The following is a 22,938-nucleotide window of genomic DNA, read 5'->3' as shown; positions in this document are numbered from 1 at the left end:
AGAAGCAGGCTGCAGTGATCAGGAAGGTCGCTGCTGAGGGGCACTCAAGGAGAAATGGCCATGCAGCCAGCTGACCTAACCCCTGGAGTCCAGGATTCCTGTCCCCAGTGGGGTGAGGCACTGGGCTAGTGGACGAGAAAGGGCTCTCAGATCCAGAGCACTGGACCAGTCCATCGTGAGGCCATCCGAGCCCTCGGGCCCTGCTCCGTGCACATCTCTGAGGGGTGTTGCTAGCACCCTCCCATTCTTCAGTGCCCTAGAATAATGACAGCCTCCGGGGGTGGGGCAGTCCAGGGTGACCGCATCATCCAAGGCCTCTGAGAGGCACTGAATAGGATTTTTTGCTCTAAAAATAAATATCGGCCCTTTTTTGGTCATGAATCCAGCATTTCAGCAGAAAACTGCCTGATGAAAAGTCCCCTAAGGAACAGCATCTGTGTTTCAGGGAGTGCTTTTTTTTTTTTCTTCCTTTTTAAAATGTAGTTTGTGTGTACTTCTTCAAGGCCTATAGCAGTTTCCTGGCATCTTGGCGCCTGCCTTCTGGAGCTGGAAGCAAGTTTGAGGAGGTGTAGTTCACCATCAGCAGGCCCTTGGGCACTGGCCACCTCCTGTGCGGAAACCCTGGGATCCTTCCTCTGGGCTTTGTGTTCTAGATCCAGCCCCTCCAGAGCCTCCAGGGCCCTGCAGTGATGCTTGCAAGTTCCTAGGCTGCTCCCTGATCCTCTGGCCGGTCGATTTCCAGTCAAGCTCCATTTGCCAAACAGACTATTTTGAGCTGCCCTTTGGCCTGTGCCTGATGTGTTCCCAGTGCAGCTCGGCCTGGCTGGAGCCAGGGGGCTTCATGCCCGGAGATTCCCACAGGACAGTTGGGAAGCTGTTGGCATTGTCTTTCTGGGAAGATTCTGCCGTCTTGGAACAAATGGCAGCCTGGATTCCCACATTGTCGGCCTGTGTGCTGCCCCGCCCCGCCCCTTCCCACACTGGTGCATACCAGCTCTAGCCACAGGCCAGCTCTCCTGCAGGGTCTTTGCACCCTTTCTGTCTGTGGATCCTGGCCTCCTTGCCCATGGGGCTTCCATCTGTCAGAGAACTTGATCTTGAGACTCAAGCTGTCACCTGTGCCCAGTGCCCCAGGAATAGAGCATAGAGAGCAGTACCCACTCCTTATTGGCAGCCTCCTGTGTGCGGGCAGGGGAAATGCCAACTGGGCCTTGACACACCAGCTGGCCTGCGCAGGGCCTGAGGAGTTGCTGTAGGAGGGGTGGGTGGCCTGGGCCTCTGCTAGTGCCGAGGCTCCCCAGTCAGTTGAATTGAGTTGGGCTCTGTGCCTCTGCCCTGCCCTTACCCTCAATCCCGTCTCCTTCCCTTGAGTGGGGGTGGGGGGCGGGAGGAATCAGTGTTTTAATCAGATTTTACAAAAAAAAAAACAAAACAAAAAAACACGTTTTAATTCTTTGTACAATTACCATCCTATGTAAAGATGAAATTTGTGTTGAGTTCAAGATTTTCATGGAATAAAGATCACACAGTACTCGAGGCCATCTTCATGTAACCCTTTTTAGAGAGTTTTGTGTGGGGTGTCTTGGGGCTGGTGTGTTGTGAAGCTGTGCACTTCCTGTCTTGTCTTCCTACCAGTAACTCGGACAGGAGGCTCAGGCCATGTGAGCCAGATGCAGCTGTCCCAAGCAGGCTCCAGCAGCCCTTGGTCCCTGCCGCCGGCCCCTTTAGTGTTCTCTGGTCCTGGAGGTCCTCTGTACACCTCCCACTGGTTCTCCCACTCTAGGCCTGCCCCCACCCCACCAGCACTTCCTCACGGAGACCTGGACCTGGGACACTTTCCAAGGCAGCCGAGACCCGCTCTCTGGAACTCCTGGGACCCCACTGCATTTTGTCCCCATGAGTGCTCCTGTGGGCCTCTTTACTCACCCGCTGGGGGGAGATAGTGAAGGCTCAGAGGCACCATCCCTCCTTTATGGTGGAAAAAACAGTGCTTCCCCTGGGGCCATGAGATGACAGGCCACCCCAGCCCTCTCCCCACAATACGCTGTCTTCTCTTGGTCAGACTTTACCCATTGGCCCCTTTCTTACCCCAGTTTCTGATCCCCCAGCCTCCCAAAGGCCTGCCCAGTGTGTGAGCAGCTGTTCCAGCCTCCCTCGAGCTTCAGTGCATGTTACTGGAATCTGCTGGGAGAGGTGCCCATCCTGGAGGGACCCTCAGCCCCTTCCTCCTGCTCCCTTCGGCTCAGTGGCCTCTGTATACCGTGCTTTCCCCTAGCGCATGTAGGGTTCCTTTGGTCCTGGGCCTCCCACCTCTCTAGTTCAGTGTGCCTCCTTTACCCCGCAGCTGCCAGCCTCGTGGCCCTAATCCTGCAAGTCACTCAAACTGTCCCCTTTTGTATGTCCCATCCACAAGAGTGTTCCTCTCACCTGGTTTCCTGCTGTGACCCAAAGAGCCCTGAACTCTCTATCCTGGCATCTCCAGTGTCCAGGTTGGAGGCTGGGCATATGGTTCCCATGTTCCAGATGTCCCTGGTTGCTGCCGTTTGTGTAAGGACCTGTGTCTAGCTGCTGAGGTCTGTGTCACACTGTCTTGTCTCTTGCATGGAGTGGTGAGCTCTCGCAGGGCACGAGGTCCCTTCTCATCCCATTTGGTAGCGCGCTGTACCCTGTGGCCGTGCACCTCCCAGAAGCTTAGCACGGCCCTCCATGAAGCAGTTGCGAGTGGAGGTAGCAAAGCATGTTGTCCTCCCAACACCAGCAAGAGCCAGCACCCTGGCAAGGAGCTTAGGGGATACCAGGCAAAGCCATGAGGTGTCTCTTCGTGACAGGAATTCAAAAGGCACCATGGGTCCCACCTCCCACCTGGTTGGTGACTTCATCATTTCCTAGCCCATGAGTACTACTGACTGGTTCTCCTCTCCCTCTCGGGTTTGCACACCAGCGGTTATTGGTGAGGGGCAAACGGCTGTCGAAAGATCCTTAGCATATATCTGTGGAGTGGGTGCAGAGGTGGGTGTGTGCACTGGCTCTCGCACGTTCCTCGCAGGGGCAGGCCCACCCTGGACGAGTCCACACAACAGCAGCAACCAGCCGTCGGCCCCTGAGGTATCGGGACACACAGCAGGGAGAAGCCCTGCAGCACATTGGCCGTGTCCCAGCACGGGGACGTCTCTGAGGCCGGTCTCCCATGAGGAAGGGAGCGCTGGTTGGTGGCCTCTCTTTGCTGGCCAGTGGTAGTGAGCACCTTCCCTGTTTCCTCCTGGTCATTCCCGGGAGGCCAGCCTGTTTGCTTCCCTCCCACCCTCCCCTAAAGTGCTCACTCCGCGGCCAGGCATGGGCCGACACCTCCGTGCACACTCTCCCCCAGTTGTGCATCTCTGCTTCCCCTGGGAGGCTGGGGAGGAGCCAGCATGGAGGGCAATGCAGTTAGAGGCCAACATGTTGTTACTGTAGCTGTGTGACACGGGGCCAGTCCCTTAGTCTCTCTGAGTCTCACTTGGCTAATCCATCAAATGGATGTGATGATTTCTAATGTCAGAATTGTTCCAAAGCAAAGCAGGTTGGGGTACAGACACTTGGGTCACCATAGTGGCGTCTGACCAGCAAGTAGGGGGAGACACGGGGCAGGGAGGTGTCCGTAGCTCAGCTCCCGGTGTACCTGGGTGTCATCCTTTAATGGAGCCAGCTGATGGTCTGAAAATTGTCAGGGAGGCTTTTCAGATATGGTCCCCACTAGGAAAAGCGGCAGGCAAATGGGTAGGTAACACCCCACACGTCTTTCCCTTTCCCGTGACCGACTCCCATCCCAGACAGAACCCACCTACCCTCCCTCTCACCATCACTGGCCCTTCTCCTGAACTTACCCTCTGTTTTCTCCTTGCTCTGCCTCGGAGGCCAGCTCACAGTCCTCTCCCCCAGAGCCTCACCACCTTCTCTTTCCCTCTGCAGAGATGGCTCCGAAGTCAAAAAAGAAGGGGCACCCCGGGAGGGAGCAGAAGAAGGTACGTGGTCTCGGGTGTCCTCCAGCAGGCGAGCAGCGGCCGCCTGCCCTCGTGGGCCCTGAGGGTACCCAGGCGTGTGCCGCCTGCCTGACGTCAGCCTGTCTGTCTGCAGCACCATCACCACCACCATCAGCAGATGCAACAGGCCCCGGCCCCCGGGCCCCAGCAGCCCCCGCCGCCTCCCCAGCAGCCCCCGCCGCCTCCACCTCCTCCTCCTCCTCCTCCTCCTCCTCCGCAGCAGCAGCAGCCCCCGCCCCCGCCGCCCCCGCCCTCCATGCCGCCACAGGCGGCCCCCACGATGAAGTCCTCGCCTCCGCCCTTCATCGCTGCCCAGGTGCCCGTCCTGGAGCCCCAGCTCCCAGGCAGCGTCTTCGACCCCATCGGCCACTTCACCCAGCCCATCCTGCACCTGCCGCAGCCTGAGCTGCCCCCCCACCTGCCCCAGCCGCCCGAGCACAGCACTCCACCTCATCTCAACCAGCACTCGGTGGTCTCTCCTCCAGGTGAGCTGCAGCCACAGCCGCCGAGGGTTGGGGAGGCACTCTGGGCGACCTGTGGGACCCCCGCCTCAGCGGGGGAGGTCCAAGGGGAGGTCGGTGGCTCTCCCGAGTGAGCCGTTAAGGAAATCATGAGCCACCGAGGCACAGGCTCTGCATAGTTAGTGCCTCCACATGGAAGATACGGACTCGTTTCTTCTGCTGGGCCAAGCATTGTGTGAGGTGGAAAAAAGATATGTGTGTGGCCCGCACCACCCCAGCTCCCAGTTGAGGACGGAGGTGCTGGGACACACACACACACCTGGGGGATTCAGGGAAGGCCTCCTCTGAGACCTGAAGGGCAAGTGTGAAAATAGGGAGCAGCTGAAAGGAAGGGAGGAAGGTCAGGGGTGCAGAGCGCAGGGCAGAATGGTGGTGGTGAGGAGCCCAATCCTGTAGACCGCTCTAGAAACTGTTCTTACTCTGGAGTTTGTGGGAAGCCCAGGAGGGCGGAGAGAGATGACTAGTTGGAGGGAAACCAGTGGAGCAGAGAAGCTGGGCTGGGGCCACGGGGTGCAGAAGCTGTGAGCCTCACTGCCACGCTCTCGTGTCCTTCCAGCTTTGCACAACGCGCTGCCCCAGCAGCCATCGCGGCCCAGCAACCGAGCCGCCGCCCTGCCCCCCAAGCCTGCCCGGCCCCCGGCCGTGTCGCCTGCCCTGGCCCAGCCACCCCTTCTCCCACAGCCCCCCATGGCTCAGCCCCCCCAAGTGCTGTTGCAGGAGGACGAAGAGCCACCCGCCCCACCCCTCACCTCCATGCAGATGCAGCTCTACCTGCAACAGCTGCAGAAGGTGCAGCCCCCCACACCACTACTCCCTTCCGTGAAGGTGCAGTCCCAGCCCCCACCCCCCCTGCCCCCCCCACCCCACCCCTCAGTGCAGCAACAGCTACAGCAGCAGCCACCGCCCCCGCCCCCCCAGCCACAGCCACCGCCCCAGCAGCAGCACCAGCCCCCCCCACGGCCCGTGCACATGCAGCCCATGCAGTTCCCTGCCCACATCCAGCAGCCCCCGCCACCCCCGGGCCAGCAGCCCCCACACCCGCCCCCCGGCCAGCAGCCGCCGCCACCACAGCCCGCCAAGCCTCAGCAGGTCATCCAGCATCACCCTTCACCCCGGCACCACAAGTCGGACCCCTATTCAACTGGTAAGTTGGCTTTTGCCCCTGGGCTCTGGGTAGGCTGGTGCTGGGCCCAGAAGTTTGTCTTTGAGAAGCCAGACTGGTCGGTCAGCTCATGCTTCAGGCTGGGGTGGGCTCAGAGCCCCACTGTAAAGGCTCTGGGCTGGTTGCAGAGGTGGTTGAGAGGGGGCGTTGGTGCTTCATATAGCGTTTTTACCTGGGGTCTGTCTTGGCTTGCAACCCGATGACTGGGAACAAGGTCCCCACTGGCCCTTCTCTTGGAACTCACAGTTAAGAGCATTACAGTACATCGTGATCCTGCTAGGTGGGGAAGCCAGGACCCCGGGGAGGCACCTGATCCATTTCTGGAAGTCAGGGCAGGCTTCCTGAAGGAGGTGATCAGAGGGTGAGCCAGAGCTGATTTAACAGTGGGGAGTGAGGTCCAGGCAGAGCTAGGGGCAGGCCTGGGCAGCAGGGGGCTGTTTGGGAACCTGTAGGAATAGGTGCTCTGCTCTCAGCGAGGCTCACCTGGTGGGAGTCAGGACCTCGTGGGAGAGAATTGGGCTAACGCTGTACCCGGCAGCCGTTTCCTGTTCCTCCTTCCTATCTTCACACTGATCCAGGCTGTCCTTTTTCTGTCGACAGTGTTGATCAGGCCACGCCCTCTCACTTTTCCTGGCACTTGTTTTCTAAGTGTCTGTGACCAAAATGTGCTGGCCGGCCTCGGCAAGAGAATTGTTCCAGGCAGTGCCTCATGGCGTGGTGACATGTGAGGGTCAGGGTTAAGGCCCCTGGACTTGGCAGTGCAGACCACGTAGCCTGGCTAGGGAGTCCAGGTGCCGCCTGCAGATTGAACAGCAAGGCTGTTGAGCTTAGGCTGCGACTGCTCCGACACCTACAAAAGCTGCCAGGTGCCAGGTGATGGTTGGACTCCCTGAGCCAAGAACAGCCGGCTGTCCTCCCTGCGAAAGGCTGGTGCTGGTCCTGGTCCCCGCAGCTGTGCGGCTGTGCCTGTTTTCACCCTTAAGGAAGGCCAGGCTTCCCTGTGTGGGGCAGTGATGAGCAGGAGATGAGATGCCTTCAGTAGAGCTAGTTCTTGCAGTGGGCAAGTTCCCTCTGACATCCTATGCTCTGAGTCCCCAGGCCCACCTCCCCTGAGCACCTGGCCTGGGGTGGGTCACAGGGAGCAACGTGGGTTGGAGTGCAGCTGGGGACTTCGGGCCAGAGGCCAAGTTGGAGTCCCAAGGAGGTGCATCCCTGGGCAGGGCACCTGGCCAGCTTGCAGGCACTACCCCTGAGCCCCTGGGCCTCCCCTCCAGCTGCTGGTGGATGAAGCCATGGCAGGCAGGTGATACCTACAAATCATAGATCCAAGCATCTGCCTGCCACCACCCAGGTCAAGCCTCGGCAGGTGCTGGTGAGGGAGCCATCCCAGATGAGAGACTGTCACAGTCGTGTGCCTGCAGATCCCTAGGCCTGGACTGGGGCCCCCAACACCAAGGCTGGTGAAACCAGCCACATGGGGCTGGGGACCAAGGTGCAGGTGTGGGCTGGCCTTCACCACCATGATGTCTCTGAGCAGCTGTTCTGCCTCTCTGGGGTTTAGGAGCAAGTTCTGGCTTCAGAGAGATGGGCAGGGAGGGTCCAACCATACATGAGGCATTGTGGTCTGTGCTGGGCCCAGGGGGCTGGTGGAGGGCCAGAGGTGTTGGTATCTCTGCTGGCAGATGGCAGCTGGAATCTGGCCTGGGGGAGGTCAGTGGAAGGGCCTGTATGCAGAGCTTGGGTTAGGATATTCATTGTGAGGCACAAGGCAGGACCAGGAGCAAGTGTACTGCAGAGAGGTGGCTTTGTTTTTTGGACAAGTGTGGCTTGTCCCATGCTGGAGCTGGCCAAGACATGTCAGGGATTCAAGCAGGAGGGTGTTTCCATGCTAGAGTAGGTAGAGGAGTCAAAGGCAGAACTTGGTGACTGTGACCTAAAGCTGTTTTCTCACCAGTGAAGCTGAGCTGTCAGACTTAAGTGCTTTGATGGCGCTTTACAGGCTCCTGCCTTGTGCCAGGTACTTGGACCTTGTGGCTGCCTGAATCTCCACTCTCCCACCCACCCGCCTTTGGTTTGAGGAAGGTGGGTGGGCTGGCCCAATTCCTGTAAGAACCACAAGCTGAGAACGTGTTCTACCAACTCTGCCGTGGTGCAGGGTAGTTCCAGCATCCCCCTTGTGTGGGGCTTGCAGGCTGAGTTGTGTGGGGAGGGGCTCCTGGGGATCCGGTCCTAGTCCCAAAGCATTCATCCATGCAGGCAGGTTAAGCCATATATAGGGACAGCTGGGAGCTCAGGCTGTCTGTTCTGTAAGGTTGTAAGGTTATTGATGTCCCTTTTTTTTTTTTAAAGTTTATTTTTTTATGGGACACCTGGGTGGCTCACTGGGTTGGGCTTCTGCCTTTGGGTCAGGTCATGATCTGGGTCCTGGGATCGAGTCCTACATCGGGCTCCTTGCTCATCAGGGAGCCTGCTTCTCCCTCTGCCTGCCACTCCCCCTGCTTTGTGCTCTCTCTGTCTGTCAAATAAATAAACAAAATCTTTAAAAAAAAAAAAAAAAAGGGTATCAGGACCCTGAGCTCATGACCTGAGCCGAAGGTAGATGCCTAACCCACTGAGCCACCCAGGCGTCCTGTTGATGTCCGTTATATTTAACCTAGGCTATGCCGTGGAGCCATTTGGAGAACTTTTAAAAAGTACTCAGGCCCAGACCTTACCTGTGATCAACTATGTCAGGATCTGCTCTTCTCAAAGATTCCCGATGATTCTGACACACAGGGGCATCAGACGCTGGGACTGAGCTCATGGCTCCATGAAGCCCTGCTGTACACTGAGCTAGGGGCCTGATGTGCTTGGGGCTCAGCCAGTGTGGGTCTCCCCCCAGCTTAGAGGGTCACCTGGCTGGGCCCAGGCCAGTGGTGTCCACACGAGTTCTGCTGACATGCTCCTTGTCCCCTCTCCTAGGTCACCTCCGCGAAGCCCCCTCCCCGCTTATGATACATTCCCCCCAGATGCCACCGTTCCAGAGCCTAACCCACCAGTCACCACCCCAGCAAAACGTTCAGCCTAAGAAGCAGGTAAAGGGCAGGGCTGGGCCACAGCCCCCAGGGCCAGGTGCGGGCCGGTGCCAGAGGCACCCACCTGCCTCACCGGCCACTGTGCCTGTGCCGTCCCAGGAGCTGCGTGCGGCCTCTGTGGTCCAGCCCCAGCCCCTGGTGGTGGTGAAGGAGGAGAAGATCCACTCACCCATCATTCGCAGCGAGCCTTTCAGCCCCTCACTGCGGCCAGAACCCCCTAAACACCCAGAGAGCATCAAGGCACCCGTTCACCTGCCCCAACGTGAGTGCCCTCAGTGCACTGGACGGGAGCTTTCTGTGGGCTGGTTGACTCCGCCCTGCTGGGCTTGGCAGGGGGGAATGGGCCCCGGCCCGGGCCCACAGCGGTTTGTGTTCCAGGGCCTGAGATGAAGCCTGTGGACGTCGGGAGGCCTGTGATCCGGCCCCCTGAGCAGAACGCACCCCCACCAGGGGCCCCCGACAAGGACAAACAGAAACAAGAGCCGAAGACGCCAGTTGCACCCAAAAAGGTAGGAACAGTGAGTCCACAAGTGTCCCCATGCCAGGGAGGCACCTTGGGGGCGGGGTGGGGGGTGCCCTTAGGCTGTGGGCTTCTCGGTGCAGCCCAACTCCCCACCCACCCTGTGGTTTCTCTGCCTGGCAGGACTTGAAAATCAAGAACATGGGCTCTTGGGCTAGCTTGGTGCAGAAGCATCCCACCACCCCGTCCTCCACAGCCAAGTCCTCGAGCGACAGCTTCGAGCAGTTCCGCCGCGCAGCCAGGGAGAAGGAGGAGCGCGAGAAGGCCCTGAAGGCGCAGGCCGAGCACGCCGAGAAGGAGAAGGAGCGGCTTCGGCAGGAGCGCATGAGGTGGGCTGGGGTCGCGGGCAGCCTGGGGCCCCCGGGGCCGCCCCCCCGCCCCCTGTGCTGACCGGCAGCTCTGCCCTGCTCTGCCGCGCCCAGGAGCCGAGAGGATGAGGACGCGCTGGAGCAGGCCCGGCGGGCCCACGAGGAGGCGCGGCGGCGCCAGGAGCAGCAGCAGCAGCAGCGGCAGGAGCAGCAGCAGCAGCAGCAGCAGCAGGCCGCCGCCGTGGCTGCTGCCGCCGCCCCCCAGGCCCAGAGCTCCCAGCCCCAGTCCATGCTGGACCAGCAGAGGGAGTTGGCCCGAAAGCGGGAGCAGGAGCGGAGGCGCCGGGAGGCGGTGAGTCGGGGACCTCTGGGTGGGGGTCCAGCGTTGGAGGGGCTTGGAAAGGGGACCGGGAACCTCGGGGTGAAGGCAGTCACTCTCTCAGAGGCGGGGTGAGCGGGGGGGCTCCCGCTGGCCTGCACTGTGCTGGCCTCGGGCTCTCACAGGTGGCTCGGGCTCACACAGTCGGTGTTGGGAGGTTCCTGGGTGTGGGCCCCGAGGGCCTGGCCAGTGCTGGGGTTGGGGGTGGGGGAGCTTGGAAGCTGCAGTAAGGGTAGGGCACCTAGTCTCACTCCCTCCCTCCCCCCCTCCCTCCTCTCCCCTCCAGATGGCAGCTACCATTGACATGAATTTCCAGAGTGATCTATTGTCAATATTTGAAGAAAATCTTTTCTGAGAGCACCTAGGTGACTTCTTTGATTTTCTGGCGAAACGTTGACTCTCCATAGTGTTAGGGGCGGCAGTGGAGGCGGTAGCAGCGGCAAGGGGGTGGCTCCGGGCCTGGCCCTCCTGCATGCTGTGCCCGGGGCAGGCCTGACGGGCAGCTGAGGATCGCAGAGCCTGTCTGCCTTACAGCCAGCCGGACGTCCCGCCACCCACCACCCCCTCACAGGACGTCGGCTCAGAGCACGCCTCTCCACGAGCAAGTGCCGGCCAGATCCAAGCCGCGCGTCCCCGCGTGCGGGGCAGAGGTCCTGCTCTCCGCCAAATGTCTACACAGTATACACAGGACATTGTTGCTGCCGCCACCGTGACTGGTTTTCTGTCCCCGAGAACGTGACGTTCGTGACGTCCTGCCCACCAGGAGTCCTTCCCCCACACCCCAGCCACTACCGCCCGCTCCCAGGAGGCCAGGGCAGGCCCGAGCGAGCTGGAGGCGGGCGAGGGCGCCGGCCCACCCCCTTGCTGGCACTGACTTTGCCTTGAACAGACCCCACCCCTCCCCTCCCCCCACAAGCCTTTAATCGAGAGCCGCTCTCTGTAAGTGTTCGCTTGTGCAAAAGGGAATAGTGCCGTGGAGGTGTGTGTGTGTCCATGGCAATTTGGAGCAAGGTGACTGTCACACGCGCGTGTGTGGGCCGGCCTCGCCCAGTGAGTGAGGCCACCAACCAAAGTCAGTTCCTTCCCACCTGTGTTTCTGGGTTGTTTTTTTTTTTTTTTTCTATATATATATTTTTTGTTGGATTCTATTTTATTTTTAATTCTCTCTTCTCCTCCAGACACAATGGCACTGCTTATCTCCGAAATGGTGTGATCGTCTCCTCATTGAGCGGCGGCTGCCACCGCGCTGTGGGTAGTGTGTGACCGTGGCTGTACTGTGTAGTGAACATAGTTGGCATATCTTTGTTTGAAGTTTGTTGGTGACTCCACCAAACTGGTGTAAAAAAACTCAAAAAAAAAAAAAAACCCACAAAAAACAAAACACACAAAACACAAAAAAAACTGCCTATATTTTACTCAGTTTCAAACTTTATTAGTCAGTTTTTAATTATAAAGCCATGTTTTCTTTTCCCTCCCCACCCCCGTTTGTTTTTAATGTCAGATCTGTGTGTTTTTTTTTTTTTTTAACCAGGAAAGGAAGGGCCAGGGGATGAGGCAGGCACCGGGGGCTGGGGGGCCACAGACCCCTGAGGGAGAGGCTCCCCACCCAGCCTGACCAGCCGGCTGCCCCTTCCCCCACCCCCCCCTTTTTTTTAATTTTATAATTGGAGCCCTTGGTGAGGTTACGTGTGCCATGAGATCCCACTCTACACCACGACGCTGGTGCCTCAGTGTTGGCCAAACTCTGGAGTCACTGACTGGTTTGACTTTCATACGGTGAATATGCATTTGGTCTGTACTGATCATGGAATAAACACATCTCTCTTTTTTAATGCTGGCGTCTTCCTGACATTTCTTTGTGAACCACCTGTTGCCTAGGCTAGGCCCAGGGGGCCCCCCGGGATCCCCAACCACCTTTGTACAAGAACTACCATCAGGGGCCACCTTGCCCATCTTCCATGACCAAGCTGAAGCTGTGACAGGGAGCCCAGGTACCCATTCTTCCTGTGGACCCTGGCCTTCTAGGTGGGTGATGTGCTCCAGCAGAACCTGGCCAAACTCCAGACAGTATTCTTCCCCCTCGCCCTTCTTCATCCTGGTCCCCCACTCACCAGAGGACTTGGGCCGCTTCTCCCACCTCGCCTGCCTCTACCTTAACTACTCCTTTCATTTAAGCTCAGGGTTAACCAGATGTTCTTAGATAAGTGTACACCGCCCCCCCCCAACCAGGATCCTCACCTCCCACGCCTGTAGACACGCACCCACACATTCCCTTCCAAGAGAGCCCGCCATGTGGCTGCCCGTGTGCCCACCAGCGTGCCACAAGGTAAGGGCGGCACTCAAGAGTGGTCCCTAGGATGTAAGATGAAAGTGTCATTTATGTGCGCACAGACACAAACTGAAACATTTCTAGCACTGTTTATTAACCCTTACTCCCCTTTGTTTTTCAACCAGAAAAGCCCTTGTATCATCTTGTGTTTGGGATCTGGGAAACCTGGCAAGGGTGTAGTTCAGGCATCCAGCCAGAGGCCCCCAGATGCCTCCCTGCCCCTGCCCCCACGCCCCAGCAGGCACTTCCTCATGTGCCACTGTGCTGGTTCAAGTGGGACTTATATTTTGGTTCTTTGGGGTTTCTTCCATCTTGTCCCGCCCCCTCATTTCTGTTCCGTGTTTTGTTCGGTAACTTCCCCAGGCCAGGTCCGACTGTTTAGCTGGAGAAATGGTTTTTGTCTGCACCTTCTAAAGATTTAGCTCTGCCATGGCCCTCTCCACACCTTCCTGATGGGTGTTTCTCTAACTGGGTTGTAATTAGAACTTGGATCTACTATTTAATTTCTCTGGCCATTTCCCACTCCCTCCCACAGTACTAGAAATCTTAGTCCTATACAAGAGTAAGAGGTGTGTACAAGCCCCCACTGTACTGTATGCACGGATCGCTTGGCCAATAATTATGTCAGTGAATCTGAGACTTGTATTAAACACTTTAGACATTTGTAGAAGGGAATTCGTAGACTTTTCACTTATATACTAAAGTTTTTTTTTTTTTTTTGTGCAGTTCTCATTGCAAAAATAAACATTTGTACTGAACATAAAATTACCATCCTGTGACTGCCGCTTTTTGTTTGAGGGTAGAGCTGGGGGGAGGGGGATGGTGAGAGTCAGTTTTGTGTAGCAGAGGAAGAAGGGAGATCCCCAGACACTCAGTAGCCACGCAGCCAGATTAGAGGACTTGGGAGGGATACCGCGATCATCCAGTGGTTGGAAAACTGATTTGATGGAAAGTGTAAACGAAACCAAAGCTATGATACAGGCTAATCGTGCAAGAAAAGAAAGGTACTAAGTACAGGGAGAACAAACCTTAGTACAATGCTGGTCGTGTAATCATAGCCATCTACCCGACGCTGAGATATACATTGTTTACTGAGGCGGAACCACATAAACCACCATTCCCCTTTACTAGGAACCCACAGACTTAATTATGGTCCCAGGACAGTGTAATGTTTAGCAGCCGGAACAATACAAAGGTAAGATTAGCAATGGGAGATGACGAAAACAATGGAGTGCTTAAAGGAAACCAACAGGAACACTAAAAACGGGTAGGGCCTGTCCAATGGTGATGACAGTCCATGCAATACTTAATGCCCCCAATTGGTCATCAGGAAATAGCCACACGAGCGCGTTGCGAGATACCTGGATAACCACCAGAAGAAAGCTAAAAGCATTCCGATGGCCGCCTCCGGGCGGAAGGAGAGGTGGAGCCCAAGATTGTTGCTTTTTTCTGTAAGTCCTGTTCAGCAAGCTGTGTAGCTTTAGGCAAATGACTTAATCCCCGAATTTCGGGTTCGTGGTCTGTAATACAGGGATGTGATAATAGTACCTACACTTAATGGGGGTGTTATACGGGTTAAACGGTGAGTGACCCTGAAACGTTCAGGATCTTCGGGGAAGGTTGCAAAACAGGAGGAGGAAGCTGGCCGGGTCGGGCCTCTCGCCCGACCTTGCCCCACTTCCTCTCTCAGACAGAGCTCCAGTGGCTCAACGGGCCCCGTCCTCCAGCTCCCGGGCCGGGCCTGCCTTCTAGAAGTACAAGAGTCTCCCGGTCTTCATTGGTCGGCACCGGCGGAGCCCCGGGCCTCAACACTCGCCGATTGGCTGCCGGGCGAGACCTGTCGCCAGCACGTAAATAACCACCGCCCTCCAATCACAGCCGTGTAGGGGCGGGCCGACGATGGGCCCGCTGGACTAACGAGGCCCGCGCGGGGTCGAGGCCATTGGACCCGCCGTTAGAACCAGGCCTGGGTGAGGGTGCTGCTAGGTCTCTCCCAGCCAGGCCAAGGACAGGGTCGCGCGCTCCAGGAAGGGGAGCTCTCGGAGGGCGGCGGCAGGGCCCCCCCGCCCCCAGGCCTCCTCGGCTTGCGGCGACCGCCCGCCACTCCCTCCTAGTCCCAGCCAAAGCACTACCTGTCCCCCTCCTTCCGCTTCCGGGCCCGCCCTCCCCGCCATATTAGGTTCCGGCCCCGCCGCCCCGTCTCATTGGCCCGGACACAGGCCGATCCCCAGCTTATTGGCCCAGCCCTCGCACCCAAACCCTCCCGGCCAGCCTTAGGACCTTCTCCCGCCCAACTTCAGGCCCGGCCCCACCTGGGCTCCACCCTCTCCCCGCCCACCCTTTAAGCCACGCCCCGGTCCTGCAACGCCTCTAGGCCAAGTTGGGTCTAAGTTTCTGGCTCATAGGCCGCACCTAACCTGCATTGCTCCGCCCCTTCGCTTCAGGCTCCGCCCATTTCGCCCAGGTACCCCTCCGCCCCCCACGTTGGTACACATATCAGTCTCCCCCTACACTTCAGATCCCTACCCACCGCGGGCGGGAGTCCTACTAGACCCCGCCCCTTATTAAGCCCCGCCCAAGCCTGCCTAGGCCCCGCCCGCAATTCGCATCCCTTCTCCCCAAGGCTCCTCCCCAGGCACCGAAGCCCGGTCCTCACAGGCTCCATCCCCTCACCCCTTCCTGTTCGCTGTCGCCGTCGCGCCCAGGTATTTACCTGGTACTTAGGTGAGTCGTCTGCAGTGGCGGTTTCGGTCTAAGCCTCCCGCCTCTTCTCTCGGAGCGTTCCTCAAGCCTCGAAGGCACGGAGGGGCCCCGGACCAAAGGCGGTGGGCTCCCCAGCCCGGGTCCCGCCTCGGTGCGGCTGCCTGAGCCCCCCGCCCACACCCCCAAAGGCAGCGCCGAAGTCGTCCCGGGTCGCGGCGACATGCCCGAGCTGGTGGTGACAGCGCTACTGGCGCCGTCGCGCCTCACTCTGAAGCTGCTGCGCGCCTTCATGTGGAGCCTCGTGTTCTCCGCCGCGCTGGTGGCCGCCGCCGTCTATGGCTGCATCGCGTTCACACACGTGCTGTGCCGGCCCCGGCGCGGCTGCTGCGGGCGCCCCCGGAGCACCCCACCCGCCTGTCTGAGCGACCCCACCCTGGGCGAACACTGCTTCCTGACCCTGAAGGTGAGCGCGCGCGCGCCCCGGGGCAGGGGGGAGGGGTGTGTGGCCGTCGGGGCTTGGTGGGGGTGGGGGGTGTCGAGCAGCCCGGGAGGTCGGGCCCTGTAGGGCTGGGGCGGGCGGGGTGTGCAGACAGCAAATGGTTGAATCCAAATCTGGGTCTGCACGTGGCTGGGGTGTTCAAGCCTAGCGAGGATGGGTGCCCCAGGTCTCGGACTGTGCCCTCCCCCAGAGCTCGGGCCTGCGCCTGCACTATGTCTCCGCCGGACGTGGCAATGGGCCCCTCATGCTGTTTCTGCACGGCTTCCCAGAGAACTGGTAGGTCTGAAGCCCAGGGTCCTGGGGCACACAAGGCTGGAGGTGAAGCTGGAGGTGGAGCTCGGACCGCCAGGGCATCCAGGAGGCAGGCACGCGGGCTGGGTAGACTGGGGGCACAAAGCATCCAGATGGGGTGCTAGAGGACAGGGGTGCTGTCTACAGGAGGAGGCCCTGAAGGGATATGGGACAAAGAGGTCTTGGATCCAGAGCACAGCTGACCTTGCCCTCAGCCTGGGGTTCCCCCATCTTCCTTTCTGGGAAGCCCAGGGCAGGAAGGTGGGGCCGGGGAAGGCCCCTGCTGGGCATAGGGTGGAGGTGCAGCCTGGGGACCCTGACAGCCTCCCTCCCCACCCGCCTGACAGGTTCTCCTGGCGCTACCAGCTTTGGGAGTTCCAGAGCCACTTCCACGTGGTGGCTGTGGACCTACGGGGATATGGCTCCTCAAACGCCCCTCAGGATGTAGACTGTTACACCATGGACCTGCTGATGATGGACATCCAGGATGTCATCCTGGGCCTGGGTGGGGATACCCCCATCCCAGGCCTGGCCTCGCTCACCCTGCCTCACCTCTCCCTGGCATCTCACTTACACCTGTTCCTCTGCCCCTCCCCCCCGCCCCCGCCCAGGTTATTCCAAGTGTATCCTGGTAGCCCATGACTGGGGTGCGCTCCTCGCCTGGAATTTCTCCATCTACTACCCATCCCTGGTCGAGCGGATGGTAATTGTCAGCGCTGCCCCCATGTCTGTGTACCAAGGTGTGTTGGGGAGTCCAGGGTGCTGGGATAGGCCTGTGTGAAGGAGCATGTGTCTGTCTACGCTTCCCTGTCCACCAGTCAACACTCGAGGGGCTGGGGACACACATGACACACCCAGTCTACAGTCAATGACAGTACACTTAGGAGTGACTCACATGTTTTGAGCACCTACAGGTAACCATTGCTCTGACAAGGAGCTTGCATACAATAACCTACACAAGCCTCCCGAGCATATGAAAGTGTTATTATCTTTGTGGTCCAGTTGGGGGAAACTGAGGCAAGAGGGGTTAAATGCCTTTCTTCTGGCAAGAAAGGTATAGATAACTAAGCAACTACAATAGCATGAGATGCCTGTCACCTCACCTGATTCTAATTCCCAGTATCATAGTCGAATGACACAGTGATATGGCCTCTCTTATCTTTTTTCTCTCTCTCCCTCCCTCTTTGCTGTTTTTTCTCGTCTCTCTCTGTGTCTAGACTGTCAGCTCCCCAGGGGCAAGGGAGTTTTGGCTGTTCCATTTACTGCTGTGTCTCCAGGGTTTTAAACAGGTCCTGGCATCCAGTAGGTGCTCAGTAAATATTGAAATGCATCCAGGCCTGGGCAGGGGAATCACACCAGTGGCTCTTGGGGGCTCCTGGGAGCTGCGGAGAGAGGTGCCCCCATTCTGTTGGGTACAGTGACGACTCGGCAGGGAGGGAAGATGGTACCCGGGCCAGGAGGAGTGACGAGTGTCCTCACGGGCTCAGGCAGACAGCGATGACATTCCTGAGTGTTGGAGCATCCGGGTGCCTATAGGGGTACAGGGATGTGGGGCCACCCCAGGCCCAGGCCTCACATCTGCCTTTCCCCTGCCGCCAGACTACTCTATACGTCACATCGGCCAGTTCTTCCGTTCCAACTACATTTTCCTGTTCCAGCTTCCCTGGCTGCCTGAGAAATTACTGTCCATGTCTGACTTCCAGGTGCAGTGAGGCAAAGGCTGGTGGTAGGTGGAGGGTAGTGGGTTGGGCCTGGGCAGCCTGGGCACTGAAGCCACAGTCCTGTTGTGTACCCAGATCCTGAAGACCACCCTCACACACCGCAAGAGAGGCATCCCACACTTAACCCCCAACGAGCTCGAGGCCTTCCTTTATGACTTCTCACAGCCTGGTGGTCTCACTGGGCCCATCAACTATTACCGAAACCTCTTCAGGTGAGACCAGACCCAGGGCCGAAAGCTCAGGAGACTTGTGGGGGCAGGGATTTGGGGCAGTGATTCTTCTGTCTGTCTCTGTCTTGGCCATAGGAACTTCCCCCTGGAGCCCCAGGAGCTGGCCACACCCACACTCCTGTTGTGGGGAGCGAAGGACACCTACTTCGAGCAGGGGCTGGTGGAAGCCATCAGCAGTCGCTTTGTGCCGGGCCGGCTGGAGGCCCACATCCTGCCGGGCGTGGGGCACTGGATCCCACAGAGCAACCCCAGGGAGATGCACGAGTACATGTGGGCCTTCTTGCAAGACCTGCTGGACTAGCGGCCCTCGCTCGCTGGCCTGTGTGCACCTGGGAGGCCGCACGGCGTACGTACAAGGATGGACTCCCGGATCTTGCACGGGCGCGGAACTCCAGGCTGCACAGAAGGGAGTCTGTGGGTGCCCTCAGGCGCACCAGCCCATAGGCTCACACACAGGTGTGCGTGTGTGTGGGTGGGTGGGTGAACAAGCACTTCAATCCTCGAGAGCCAGGTACAGCTCTGTGGAGCTAGATTCAGAGTGTCCTACCTCTCCCCTCCCCTGGGGCCTTACTCTTCTTGCCAATGTCACACCCCAGAGCAGCACCAACCACAGACTCTGACCTTCCTGTCCCTGGCTTTCCTCTGCAATCCGAGTCTTCAGCTAAATGCTGCTGTGTCCAATAGGGTACCGGCAGCCACATCGGGCTGCTTCAATTTACGTGCAAAGTAATGAGAAGAAAATCAATTAAAAATTCAGTTCCTCAGTCACTCTGGCCATACTTCAAGGGCTCAATTGCCACAGCAGTATAAAGCATTCAATTGGACAGTGCTGAGAAGGGTACTCCTAGGATAGGGGCATCCACACCTGGCTCCCGACCAGCTCCCCAAGGGAGGACCCTCATGTGCAAGCAGCTGGGTGTCTAGACTCCTGTCTGTTCGGGCCCTGAGCAGCTCCCACAATCTTCCCTCCAGTCTTGACTCCAGGCCTTTTAAGCTCAAGTTCTCTTGCTGCAGCCTGGGAAAGATCCCTGGGGCCCCTATCTCCCATCCATGGAAAAACAGCTCTAGGCTCCAGTAGGATGGATGTGTGAGATTCTGGACTGGCCCAGGAAGGGACCAGCTCCCTGAATGATCATCTGAGGTCTGAGGCCTGCCTCTCCAGCTCCTGGAATTTCTCCAAATGAACCATAGTTTCTGCTGATTCTTTCTGGGGTCCTCTGGCTCCAGCCTCCAGATGAGGGTGGTACAAGTAGAGGGTGAACCATCCAGCCCCTGGCTGGTGACAGCACTTCTATCTCCCCAGCCTTTGCCTGGCCTTGGGGGACAGTGTCATGACCTGCTGCATGATGAATCTCTCTGGGGCCCTGCAACCTCAGAAATACATTCTCTTATTCCTGGGGTGGGCCAGCCTGCTAGTCATCCCCCTCTGTCCTCTCTTGTCCCCAGCAGAACATCCTTCAACTCATCATGTGTGTCAGGCACTGATCTAGGCCCTTGTGGAGTTAGCAGAGAACAGGCATGGAGGGCTATATGAATGTATGATGGCTTGGGAAAGGCTTCCCTAGCTGGGGGACGCACTTCGGTCGGAGGCAGAAATAAGCTTAGGCTCCTGGGGTAACAATGTGGGGACTAGCGGCTGCTCGGGCAGAGTGAGGGAGGAGAAGGAGAAGAGGCCACACAGTCAGACCGCCAGGGGCTGTGCGGAGTTTGGATTCGATTCCCAAGGGGAGCCAGGGGAGGGTTTTCAGCAGGGGAGGGACATGGCTTGCATTTTGAAAAGCTCCCTGTTGTGGCTGGACAGTCCCACGCGAGAGAGCGAGCGGGGAGACAGGCGGGGGGCTATGCACAGCCTCAGCACGGGGCGGCCCGTTAGGCCCCACGGGAGCCGGGACCCCCAGCGCCCGACCCACCCCGGGAAGCCCCCCACCACCCCTGCCAGGGTAGGAGCAGTGTCCCCCTAGGGTCGATGAGATGGGCCGGAGGGGAAGGGGACCCCGCCATCTCGGAGCCTGGGGCGAGGAGGCCTGCGGGCAGGACGAGGGCGGTGCGTCCAGGGGGCGGTGGGTCTGGCGACGGTTGCCAGGGTGACGGGGAAAGGGCTGATGGTTGACCGGAACGGGTAGCGGTTGTCTGGGTGATTGAAGGGGCCCAGGGAAGGCTGACGGGAGGCCTCGGACAGTTGCCGGGGCGACGGGTCCGCTGACGGTTGCCAGGCAACTAGAAGGCGCCGTCTTCCGCCTCTGCCGCAGGCTGGAGGGAGTCAGCGTCTGGGGGGGGGGGGGTAATTAATCGCGGTGATTGGACAGAGTCCTGGCTAGTGCGCCAATAGAGGCTCGTGGCTCGGCCGAAGCCCGCCTCTCCCAGCCTGAGCCAATCCGGGCGCGCCTTTCTCCCGGCCGAGGGGCTCGGCGCGCGCAACTCTTTGAGCGGGAGATGGGACCTGGAGGGCTCGGAGTGGGGGCGGCTTCGGCTGAGGCCCCTCCCAGGCCCGGCAGCTCCCTCTCCCTGCTCTGAGCTCCTGCCTCCGAATCACCTTTCACCACTCATTCATTCATTCCATTCATTCATTCATTCATTCCGGTCATTCACTCGTTCATCTGTCCCTACTACCAGCTCTAAGCCTTTGGCCGCGCACCAGAGGGGCGGGGGAGACGGAGCCGGGCTCAAGGGGAATAAGGAACAGGGCGCTTACTTGAGGAGTGGGAGGGAAGGCTCCCTGGAGGAGGCAGCCTTGGAACTAAACCCTACAAGGACGTGCTCCAACCCACACAAGCCTCCACGCACGGCTGATTGTGTTCCGCGAGACTGGGGGGAACTTTTGGGATGGGAAGACGTGGGATTGCAAAGGACTTCAAACATCAGGCGGGGAGCTTGATTCCCAGCAGGATGCGGGCCAGCAGGGGAGGGTTCCGGACAGATCTGTGTGTTTGGAATCTTACTTGGGGGCTGGTGAGGGGGAAGGACCAGAGGGGGAAGACTGAGGGTCGGGAGGCCTGGAAGGAGGATGGGCATGTTTCGGGCAATAAAGGATGAGGCCCAAATCCAGGCTCTGGGTGAGGAGCAGATATGAAGGGAAGGCCAGAAGCCGGTTTGAGTCATGTTCAGTCCAAGGGGTCTGAATCCCTGGGGCAAGGACTTAGACACATCTGTGGATTAAAGACAAAGATGGCCAAGCGACCGTGTCTGTGTGGGATGTCAGCAGAGTGATGCCGAAGCTGGGAGAGGATGAAGTCACCCCAGAACAGAGCAGACAACAAGACTGGAGACTAGCCCTTGGGGACCCCAACATCTAAGGGACAGGCCGAGCAGAGAAACCATAGAGTTAGGAGGGGAAGCAGGCAAGCGTGGTGCCCAGCAGCGGGGGTGGTGGTGGTGGGGTGTCAACGAGGAGGGGCACAGCCCATGGTGTCACAAGCTGCTGACAGATTGAGAGGACTGAGCCACACACATCCTGAGGGAGGGAATCTGAGAGCGGAGCCTGAGGACACAGGACTTGGATGTTCTGAGCACCCGGAAGCCGGAGTGAGGAGGGAAGCATGGGGACCCCAGCTGGGGGCCTAGGGGAAATAAGTGGCACATTCAAGTGGAGTAATTTGAGGCAGGTTTGCTACAGGAACCGTATACAGTGGGCAGGGTTTGGGGAAACCAAAGGGGCGAGCACCCGTGGAGAGCCATTATCATCTCCTGGTCCCCCTGACCAGACAAGGGGAAAGAAGAAGGTTAGAACCCAGGGATAGATTTATGTGCACAGGGCCTTTGGTCAAGGGATACAACCAGCTGAGGTGACCCTATGGGAAGGGATGCAGGAGGATTAATATCCCATTCTCTCCTTTGGCTTCATCTTCTGCCAGTGCCTCCTATTGGCCAAACCCACCTGGAAGCCAGAGGACAAGGCCGTCCATTGAAGCAGTCTGTAGAGGTCAGCCTCTGGGGGCACGGAGTGAAGTGGAGAAGGGGAAGAATGAAGCCAGGCATGTGCAGAGAAGCAGGGGAGAGAGGGGGTGGGGGTTGGGAGGATGTGAGATGAGTATTTGCTGTGGATTCCTGTGAACTTCACTTTATCATGGAAGAGACCTCAACTTAAGGCCAAGGGAAGAGGTAATGAAAAGCCCTGGGGACTAGGGAGGAGGAGGACAGGTGCCACACCTACAGGAAAGAAGACAAGCTTCAAGGGCTAGGGGGCTAAGGACAGGCCGGGGACATCAGAGCATCATGGTTCAGACCTGAGCAGGAGGAGATGGGGTCTGGGGTAAGGTCAGGGACGTGGAAGATCAGAGTGGTCTGAGCCCAGGGTCTGTGAGGCCAAGACATCCAGTGGATGTCCCACCCAATGGAGGGTCCTAAGACAGGGAAACCACCATCTCCAGAAGGCATGGGGGGGTGGCCTCCCCTTTTGCTTGTCCAGAGCTGCAGGGCCAGTAGCTTCTCAATTGAAGTGAGTTCCCTTCTCTTCACTCTCCTCCATATTCAGTTTTCACCCCCTCTCCTCCTCCGAGAAGCCCTACCAGCCCCCATCCCTGCCTCTGACCTAGACCTGATCTAATGGGGACTCAAGGGCTGGCACTGGGCACATTCAGGTCCCAGCTCCTGGGTCCTGCTCTTCACTGAGATGTGCTTGGTATATCCATTCCTTCGACCTACTGTGAAACAGACTCTATGCTAGACACTGGGGATTCAGCAGCGAGCCAGACAGATGCCCACAGAGCTCAGAATCTGGTGGGGAGCCAGGGAGGATCACGTGGAGTGACGAGGCCATGCGAACCCAGAGGAGATGGTGTGAAGCCTCAGGGACGACTACCTGGGAGAGAAGGCAGAACTTCCAGAGTGGTCTTCTACAACCTCAGTCAGATCAGCTTCTCCCTGCTAAAACCCTCCAGTGGCGGCCACCGTGCTTGTGATAGAAGCCCAGACCCTGTGGCCCCTCGAGACTTGGCCCACATCATCTTCCTTGACCTCCCACCCCTCACGCACTCTGTGCCCAGCACCCTGGCTTCGTCGCCGTTCCTCTCATCCACTTGCCCCTTCCTCCCCTGGCTGGGCCTTTGCACTTGCCATTCCCTCCACCTGGCATCCCTTTCCTCTGGCTGTTTGCTCCTGCCTGGCTCCTTCTCCTCCTTCAGGTCTCAGTTGTAATGTCCCCTAACTCAATGAGGCCTGTCCTGCCTCTGACACTGAAATCTCC

The 22,938-nt window shown here is 58.6% G+C and overlaps 2 protein-coding genes across 10 annotated transcripts in view; both read left to right on the top strand.

Moving 5' to 3' along the window:
- Positions 1-11,815, top strand: part of BRD4 (bromodomain containing 4) — a 92,603-nt gene extending 80,788 nt beyond the window's left edge. For 6 of the 9 annotated variants that reach the window (XM_081814419.1, XM_081814426.1, XM_081814427.1 and 3 more), the window contains 8 exons: positions 3,949-4,001; positions 4,114-4,504; positions 5,097-5,684; positions 8,664-9,038; positions 9,155-9,285; positions 9,420-9,625; positions 9,719-9,956; positions 10,270-11,815. In XM_081814419.1, coding sequence (XP_081670545.1) covers positions 3,949-4,001; positions 4,114-4,504; positions 5,097-5,684; positions 8,664-9,038; positions 9,155-9,285; positions 9,420-9,625; positions 9,719-9,956; positions 10,270-10,338 — 2,051 coding nt within the window. In that variant the 3' untranslated portion in view covers positions 10,339-11,815. The remainder of the gene's footprint in view (positions 1-3,948; positions 4,002-4,113; positions 4,505-5,096; positions 5,685-8,663; positions 9,039-9,154; positions 9,286-9,419; positions 9,626-9,718; positions 9,957-10,269) is intronic. The other 3 variants (XM_081814415.1, XM_081814435.1, XM_081814444.1) reach the window with 3 other exon arrangements.
- A 3,030-nt stretch (positions 11,816-14,845) lies between these two features.
- Positions 14,846-19,494, top strand: EPHX3 (epoxide hydrolase 3). The gene is made up of 7 exons (XM_006751713.3): positions 14,846-15,478; positions 15,705-15,790; positions 16,153-16,310; positions 16,417-16,545; positions 17,405-17,508; positions 17,602-17,738; positions 17,832-19,494. The coding sequence occupies exons 1-7, from the start codon at positions 15,236-15,238 to the stop codon at positions 18,055-18,057; spliced, it is 1,083 nt and encodes a 360-aa protein (XP_006751776.2). The 5' UTR covers positions 14,846-15,235; the 3' UTR covers positions 18,058-19,494.
- The last annotated feature ends 3,444 nt before the right edge of the window (positions 19,495-22,938 follow it).

The sequence above is a fragment of the Leptonychotes weddellii genome, chromosome 1 (genome assembly GCF_054177405.1).
Source record: "Leptonychotes weddellii isolate Sample4059 chromosome 1, ASM5417740v2, whole genome shotgun sequence".
Taxonomy (NCBI): Eukaryota; Metazoa; Chordata; class Mammalia; order Carnivora; family Phocidae; genus Leptonychotes; species Leptonychotes weddellii.
The sequence above is the reverse complement of the archived record's forward strand: the minus strand, read 5'-3'. Positions and strand labels throughout refer to the sequence as shown.